Here is a 9,244-nt window from a genome sequence, read left to right as displayed (position 1 = left end):
TAAACCCTTGGTCAGAACATCTTCACTATACGTTTGTGTTCACTGTACGCTCGATACATTATCACTACCTTTCTGGTAGCGTCACTATCTTTCTCCGTATCATCAGTGTGTTCCCTGAATAATCACTATCATCTCCATATAATGTGCAGTATACCTTCACTATCCTCACTACATTACTCATACTCCTGATCATATCCTTACTAAGTTTCCTTTATCCTCCCTGTCTTCCCCATAACATCCATCACTGTCCTTCCTACGCCCTTATTATCCGCCCCATATCTTAACTATGCCTTCCAGAAATATTACTATCCCAACCTGTTCAATATTCTTTTCACATTGTGTCCTGCCCACAAGATCACTATCCTCACTGTCCTTCCCAACAATAATGATAATTCTCCCCCCCCCCCCCCGCCATTTCTCCAATACCTCTTTCATATAATCAAAATGCTCTCCTCATCCTGACCATCTTCACTATCCACACCACGTCCTCGTCCACTCTCCCTCCCACATTATGCTAACTACATCCTTCTTACATAGCTGCTATCCTCCTTATATCATCTGTATCGTCGTTACACCTTCACTCTCCCTCTCTATTCCTCCCTACGTCCTCTTCCTCCCATCCTCTCTACATCTCACTATCCTCCCCACATTATCTTCCCTATGCCCTCCTAGAATCGTCACTTCTCTCCTCACTCCAGCATCATCCCCCGTACATCTCCTCCCCTCACTACCCTCCGCTGATGTTGACTATATTTTGGTCCTATCTGGGACATAAGGGTATATGATAGACCGTAAAATCTTCTTTGGTAACAAACTCGTGTGCGTCCACTCCTGACCTGGTTTCATCACTATATTAAAGCGTTGACCATATATCGGTGCACGTCGAGATATATTCTTCATTCGTGTGGTGAGCATTCACTTGACTTATAGAGGTTGAACAGCACACATCTTGTCTTCAAGATGGCCACCATTTCACGCATCTGCCACCGATCTGTCCAGTTCGTCGAGAGGGTTTGTGATGTTAACAATGTGAGCATTATGGGCCTCTCCGTGATGGACATCCTGTTCGACCAAAGGGACTGTACTTTTATTGGCCGGGGAGCCTACGGCAGTTGCACTTTGGCCTGCAATACCTTTAGCAAGTGGGTAGTGAAGATGACCTCAGACGACCCTATGAATGTCAATATTATGCTACAGGAAATTACGGCATTGTCCGCCTTGCAAGATTGTCCTGGTGTACAGCAATTGATAATGGTGTGCCCAGAAGCCCTGGCCATGATTAGTCAGTACGGTGGGGAACAGCTTGACAAATATCTGGCCAGACACTCGTGCTCAGAGGGCCAGATACTGGACATAGTGCATCAGCTAACTGAGACCCTTATTAGCATCCACGAGATGGGCTGGACACATCTAGATGTGAAATGTGATAATGTTACAGTGTGCCCCAGCCAGGCCGGCCTCCGGGTTACACTCATCGACTTCGGTCTTGCTCTGCCCATTGGCCAGCGACACAGCTTCGAGAAGGGTAATATAGTCGAGCATACAGCCCCTGAGGTGTTGGCCGGCCTCCCATGTTCCCCAGCCTCTGATGTGTATAGTATGGCCCGGTTACTGTGTCGCATTATGAAGCAGTTTGACGGCCCATTGTTCAGATGGGTCCGTCAGGGGGTGAGGAGGAACCCCTAGGAGCGGGGGTCTTTGGCCAGCTTAGCAACATATTTGAAATGCAAGAAGATAACCCTTTGTGGCTGAGTCACTTTATATATACATACAGACAGCTCCAGTTAGATGATTTTCAAAAACCCAACAAATAGGAGAAATTCCTCGTACAATATAACTTGACATTTGAGTGATGGCCTAACTCATGTGTGGCCTGCACGCAGCAAGATCTGGTAACTCTGACCTGGAAAACGTCTCTCTCAGAGGCTAACAACAAACAAACACTTTTCTATATTTTAATGAATTACATGATAGGTTCCAGTAATGTATAGCTTGATCCATTTCCCTCCATGAGTATATACGTTACACTGCCAGTAAACAATTATTTGAATGTTTCACGTCAGACCCACCTTGACAGAGCCATCTAGCGGGGCTCCGAAGAAACATTTGTGTGTTCGTTTGTTTGTTGATCAGAGACCTCGAAATGCACCACAGAGGAATCCTGCACAATGACCTGAACAATGTCGTGAGCGGTGATGCACACTCGGCCAGAGTCAGCATTATCGATCTGGCACTTGACTGTTACGAGGACATGATTGTCTTCATCGATTAGTGATGGGACGTGCGGGGAAGTCGAACTATTGCTACAACTGTGCTTTTCTTTTTGTAATTTAAAACTACTTTGCAGGGTGGATATCGGTAAGCGACCTAACTACGTGTTGATAGTGAAGGAAGTTGTTAGTTTAGGGAAGGAGTGTATGGACACCATAAGAGGAAGATTTAAGATCAGATTGCTGATAGTATCCCAGTGTCCCAGGTACGGGTAGCCCAGTGTCCCAGGTACGGGTAGCCCAGTGTCCCAGGTATGGGTATCCCAGTGTCCCAGGTACGGGTAGCCCAGTGTCCCAGGTACGGGTAGCCCAGTGTCCCAGGTACGGGTAGCCCAGTGTCCTCGGTATCTTTCTTCCATGGTTCTTAAATCTTGCTGGATTCATTGACTCTGTTCCTCACATAAGTCACTTAGGTTGTCTGGCCAACGATGCGAGTGGGTGTGGAGGTAAAGCACTTTGATGTTCATTTTACAGCCAAGTTGAGAGAAAGAAGATGGCAGGTTCTCCACTAGTTCAGGGTAGTTATCTGCTTTATGGTGACCAAGACAATTCCTTACAACCACAGTGAACGAAGACCATGCCTCTGCCTCAACATTGGTCATTGAATCTTGGAAATGTGGGTCTTTCATGAGTTCCCTGATTTGCGGCCCGTCGAAAGTACCTGCCTTCACCTTCTCCATGATCAGCGCTGGACATTTTCTGCATATGTGGTCAAAGCAGAGTGTCCTTCTTTGTTCAAAGCCTTCACAAAGTGTTTCATTAAACCTAGTTTGATGTGCAGTGGTGGTACAATGATCTTATCTCTGTCAACCAAGGGTTCTGCCATTACATTCTTGTCTCCAACCAACATGTTTTCTCTCAGAGACCATTGTTTTCTCAGCCAGTGCTCATCCTCAGCTCTACTATCCCAGAGACAGATAAAGCTGGGCTACTTGTTGTACCCACTCTGCTGACCCAGGAGAAAAGTCACCATCTTAAGATCCGCACAGATCAGCCATTGGTGAACGAGGTATGATATTATTAGTTGAGTGACCAATTGGGATTGATCCATATTTGTTGTCATTGTGTAGAAGCACAACATTTTAGGCTCCGCTACGAACTATCTATGCTCATGAGAGGTACATTTATTGATAAGTGCATTATCTCAGAAACTATAGCTGCTAGAAGGAAATGAAGGTCATATTCTTATTCAGGTGGCGTAAATATACCTAGAATCACGTCTAAAATCTGAGGCACCAATTTTTATTATTTGTTCTGCAGTCTATTACCTGTTTCTCACATATTTTACTGTACTGACATAAGCTAATGATACCACTTATGTTGCTTAGCATAGTGTCAGGCTGTGTGTAGCATCGCATTTTTCAATATCTCTTTCATGGCCGTGATCAATGGCAGTGAAGATTACATAAAACCTATGAATTAGATTTTCATCTAGCCATAATGTTACTAAAAACCTTTCTGTGTTACCACGGTTACTCCTGCCACTCTGTGTGTTGGTTTGTCGACAGTTGGGCCTCGTGCTCAGTGTAAATTTATTTATTTTCCTTATTGACAATGCTTTTGTTTTTCAACAACATTCACCATCCAGTTTCTTTTTATATCATGAGATAAACATCATGGGAAGCACTCTAATAACGTGGAGAGGGGCCAGGCTGTATTACAGTACTTCTCTAGCAGCATTTTTTATTTCAATTTCTGTAAGGTTGTTAATTCCTGAGGGACTGGATTTTGGTTGACGCAAATAATACGAAGCAGAAGCGCTGTCCCAACTACCACTGTTATTATAAGGTTTATGGGTGATTTCAGCTGTCACAATCTGTGGGCACAAGACCTTCAATTGCTTCCTTTAGTCTTAACAATTCGAACCTTGTGTATTCAAGAGTTTCCAAGAAGAAGGTTAGATTAACAGGCCAAAAGTATGAAGATGAAAATAGTTACACATCAAGATACCAAGTGGAAGGTGCAGGGGCTGATAAAAGGGGGCAAATGGCAGTTGGGGTGAGTAAGTATCAGCTAACTTCAGGGACAATAAGATGGTTGGAGGGAGATTGAAAGAGAGAAAAATATGAGAGCATATGGTAACATCGGTGAAGGAGGCAACTGGGTTAGTTGTAACAGACAGTGATGAGGTGAAGAAGAAATGGTGTAATCCACAATTAGTGTAGAATATGTTTGATGGTAGAGTGGACGGTATTGCAGTTGAATTTCTTAAGATGAGGTGACTTTGCTGTTGAATAGTTAGTAAGGATTTTCACTGTATGCATGGATCATGGCAAGGTGCTTGAGGAATGGCACAATGCAAGTATAGCGCCACTGTATAAAAGTAAGGGAGACAAAAGTGAGTGTTCGAATCACAAACGTATCAGTTTGTTGATGGTACCTGGGAGTGTGGTGATTGATTAGGTTTGGCATGCAAAGAGCGTCAGATTGGGGGAGAAGAATATAGTTTCAGGAGTGGTAAAGGGTTTTTACATTAAAGAATGTTTGTGGAAAATACTTAGAGAAACAATTTCTGTCTTATCTAAAAAACTCATGTCTACATATACACAGACAAAGAATTTCAGTGATAGTGTGGGTGAAGGTACATATCTAGGGGTAGGTGGAGGAAAATATAGAGCATGCAGTGGGTACAACATATTGACACAGGAGGGTGCCCAAGGATCCAAAGGGTTTCCCTTCCATCAGAGGAGGAGGGAGGTCTTGGATATATCAAATATATTATATATAACTACAGGATAGTAAGTGATGCTGACAGTAACAAAGGTAACAACATTTGTGTAATACAAAACAAGTACAACGTAAGTCATACATTAACAGAATATCTCGTTAACCTCATCGTAATACAGGGGTAGATGGGAAAACACTTAACTGTTATATTATATACACAAACAAAATAGTATACACTGAGTATGAGTGAGTGTGACAGGACATAATATTGTGTACCTTAAGTGTAATGTGATATGAAAGATCAAGATACATTTTGATATGGGACGTGCAGTCACATAATGTACTGGCAGTGGGCATGTTGTTATAATGATTGTAATACACAGAAAGTTAAAGTACATTGCACACAAATAGTGTGGTCACAGAATGTGCGTACACTGGCCATGAGTATATCAGATGTTTATATACCTAAGGGCATGTCGAATTTTGGATAGTGTCAGAATGTCCTTAATGATATTACTAACAGTAAAGTATTAGTAAAGCAAATATAGTATCCTGGCTTATGTTCATACATTTGAGAGAAACAAAAGGATTGATTTATGTCATTTATGAGTCTAAAGAAAGCTTATGATAGGGTTTTGAAAGATGATGCAAAGTTACGATGTGGGAGGAAGGTTGTCAGTGGCAGTGAGTTTTTATCAAGAGAGCAGGACATGTAGATATGCAAGTAGAGAGGAGGGTGAGTGGTTCCAGGTGAAGGTAGGTCTGTATCACGGGTGTGTGATATCACCATGGCTGTTTTTAGGTTGTATACGGATAAGGTGGTGAGGGAGCTGAATGTAATGGTCTTGGGGAGTGGGGTGAGGAGGCCTCAGAAGTGAGAGAATTGTTGTTTGCACATGACTGGGCATAGGTAGAAGATTTGACTGAAAAATGTAGAAGTTGAAATCCAAATTTTGGGAGTTGGCGTGAATAAAGGCTAGCTTATTAGCTTTAAAAGTTGAGAAACAGGTTAGTTGAGGTGTGAGTTTGAATGGAGAAAACTTGAAAGAAATGTGGTGTGCAAGATACCGAGAAGTGGACGTGACAGCGAATAGCACCATGAAAATGAAGGCGAGGGTGAGTGAGGGGGCGAAGGTTCTGGAAGCATTGAAGGGGATGTGGAAAGAGCATTCACTATCACGGAGGGAAAAACTGGGTACATTTGAAGGTATAGTAGTCCTAACGATGTTGTATGGATGCAAAACATGGGATATAGATGAGAATTAATGTAGAAGGGTGAATGTGTTGGTAATGATATGTTTGAGGTCAATATGTGGTGTTAAAGAGGGCTGATCGATTAAGTGATGATAGGGTAAGAGGGAGATGTGATAAAAATGTATGGCTGAGAGAGCTGAAGAGGGAGTGCAGGTATGGTATGGACATATGGAGCAAATGAGTGAGGAAAGGTTGAAAAAGACGGTATGTGTCAGTAGTGGAGGGGACAAGGAGAATGGGGAAACCAAATTGGAGATGTTAGGATGGAGTGAAATAGATTTTGAGTGCTCAGGGCCTTAAAGATAAGAGGACAAGAGGAAACTGGAGCAATGTGGTATATTGAAGGAAACGTGCTATCAACTAACTAAATCAGGGATTATGAAGCAGCCAGGGGAGATCACGGAAAGGTCTGTGGGGCTGCGGTTTTGGTGCAATACACATGAGAGGTAGAGAATGGTTGTGAGTGAATAAAGATTTTTGTTCACCTGTTCTTAGTGCTACCTGGCTAATGTGGTAAATGCTGAAAAATAAGAAAAGAAGAGAGACTTACGAAAATCATGGAAACATGGATGGTGCAGTAGATCTCTGAAGCTCTGGTAGGGGAGGTGAGGTGAGTGATAGTATTTCAGTTAAAAGCATTCATAATTTTTTGGTTAATGATGTGATGTATTGTGTTTCATTTATGTTCAATAGGTATTTTTTGTATAAAGTTCTCTTCCGTAGGTTCTAGTCTAATCCAGGAGCTAATAATCATCAACATATTCAGAAAACAGTACAGCAAATCCTTACCTAACCCAGCCCAGAGCCCCAAAGTAAGATGAACTACAGATTTTCCATATTGTGTCATATACTAATTCTATTCCTTAGATAACATTTTGAGTGTTATATGGTACATCATATTTATCACTAACAAAATGTTTTGAGTATACTTCATGTATTTTTTTGGCAACTGTCCCTAACTTCTTATTTACATAGATATGGTTTTCATGATTTTGTGCAATTCGATAGTGTTAATTTTTTGGTAGGTACATATCTTGTGCTATGTTGCGATACTACTGTCCTACTGTAATTACTTGTGCACTCTGTACGTATGACATGCTAAGGATTCTGATCGAATGACCTTTAGCTACAGATAGCAATTTAATCCAACTAAATATATGTAAAGAATCTACAGTCACTTAGTAGAATTTGTTTGGATGTTCATCAAATTAGCTTACTTTGTGTTTCACGTTACTATATCATGTGAAATATTATTTTATTAGATATCAAAGCATTAAGTGACATGAAACAGAAATATTGAATGCTAAATAAAAGTTTATTAACAAAGTTACAGGATTACTGAATTTTACATGCTGGGAAATGGATTGCCTTTATACATTTGGAAGATAAACATTAAAAAACTTTTGCTGACAAACGCACCAGGGAACTGTATACTGACAACATAGTAAAGTCTCACAGTTGTTCGACCATCAGATGAAGATGTTCAAGATTATCGAGTGGTGGGTAAAAAAAAAAGAAATACTGACGGCGTTGGTAAATTATCATGAAAACAAGATTTTTCAATTGGTGATTATAAACTTGATGTTGATATCCTGAATGACCCTGGTAGATGATAAGTTTGAAGCCCAATTACAATAACCAGACAAACCAGCAAATAAATTTTTTTTGGAGCTACTATCAAAAGGAAACATGCAGTGTATATATATAAGTGAACTCGCCTTGATTATAGTAAGTCTAGGATTAGCTGATTAGGATTAATTAGATTAGCTGAGGTTGGAGTACAACGAACAATAGAAGGTTGAGTTAGAGCAGGCTGGGCGAGAGACTGGCATAGAGAGATGATGTAGTCCTGGCCAGTGTGGATCACAGTGATGATGAGAGACTGGCATAGAGAGATGATGTAGTCCTAGCCAGTGTGGATCACAGTGTTGAGGGATGCTATTGCCCAAATTACCGTCGAGTCAAGAGTAGTGGGTTGCTCTCGCCGAGTTTGTAATAGATCCAAGTGTTGAGCTTAAAGAAGAGTCCAAGTTAGAATAGAGTTAATTACTACGGGTTGCTCTAGCCCAGGTTTGAGCAGATGTGAGAGTTGAGGGTTACTATAGCTCATGGTGGAATTGAGCCAGACGTTGAGAGTTGCTCTATCTCAGGTTAGAAAAGTGCCAATGATGATGACTGCTTTAGGCCAGATGAGAGTTGAGCCAATGTTAAGCTTAGGTCGTTCCAGTCCAGGATAGAGTGGAGCCAAGAGTTTAGGATTGCTCTAGCCCAGGTTAGATTTGAGCCAATGGAGGTAGTGGGTGAGCTTGGTGTAGACACCAGGTTTGTTGGGTCTGGCACAGCCATGGCCCCAGCTGGTGATGCCCACCACTGTGTGTCGACCTGCCGGAAAGGAAAGCACTTAACTACAGTGGACAAGAAAACAGATGTTGCAAGAAAACAGGAGGAATATCTCCACATGACGAGGCACATCTACTTGTTCTAAACCAAGACGTTAATGCACACGCATGCAGATGCAAGCATGCACACAGCCAAAAATGCAAGTATGCAGTTACAAATCCAACAACAGACGTAAGCATGCATACCACGCATCCACAGACAACCACAACTATTCACCACACATAACAGCACACAGTTAACACACACACACACACACACACACACACACACACACACACACACACACACACACACACACACACACACACACACACAATGCAGAATTAAGCATCAAAAGGAAATACACAAACACCAAAGCGCACCATGCCTTGTCACCAAACTAAGCAATCACACTACAGCATACATGATACTCACATCAAACCCACCTACCACATCAAATATGCATTACATCACTATCATGCTTAACATTACACTTACACACCACACCATAAGCTTCTCCTTACATTTAATATATCTAAACGCATTCCACAATACACCAAACCCTCAACTACAACCACAAACTACATTGGTTCACCTAAACTCATTTACTACACTACACCTACACACATCAGTACACCCAAACCAATACACTACACTATGCCCAAACACATCAT

General features: G+C 41.7%; 2 protein-coding genes across 2 annotated transcripts in view; one reads left to right on the top strand and one right to left on the bottom strand.

Annotated features, from left to right (window-relative positions):
- The first annotated feature begins 854 nt into the window (after positions 1–854).
- LOC139766827 (uncharacterized) lies at positions 855–4,968 on the top strand. Its single transcript, XM_071695772.1, has 2 exons — positions 855–2,476; positions 2,592–4,968. Exon 1 carries the CDS (start codon positions 961–963, stop codon positions 1,684–1,686), a length of 726 nt encoding a protein of 241 aa, XP_071551873.1. The 5' UTR covers positions 855–960; the 3' UTR covers positions 1,687–2,476; positions 2,592–4,968.
- Positions 4,969–7,492: 2,524 nt separating this feature from the next.
- LOC139766705 (anionic trypsin-2-like) overlaps positions 7,493–9,244 on the bottom strand; it is a 113,638-nt gene continuing 111,886 nt past the window's right edge. The window contains exon 7 of the mRNA XM_071695625.1: positions 7,493–8,573. Within this exon, the coding sequence (XP_071551726.1) occupies positions 8,455–8,573 (119 nt within the window). The 3' untranslated portion in view covers positions 7,493–8,454. The remainder of the gene's footprint in view (positions 8,574–9,244) is intronic.

Source organism: Panulirus ornatus, chromosome 58 (assembly GCF_036320965.1).
Source record: "Panulirus ornatus isolate Po-2019 chromosome 58, ASM3632096v1, whole genome shotgun sequence".
Classification (NCBI taxonomy): Eukaryota; Metazoa; Arthropoda; class Malacostraca; order Decapoda; family Palinuridae; genus Panulirus; species Panulirus ornatus.
The sequence above is the reverse complement of the archived record's forward strand: the minus strand, read 5'-3'. Positions and strand labels throughout refer to the sequence as shown.

Coding starts and splice junctions, on each gene's coding strand:
- LOC139766827 (XM_071695772.1), top strand. CDS start 961: ATGGCCACCATTTCACGCATCTGCCACCGATCTGTCCAGTTCGTCGAG.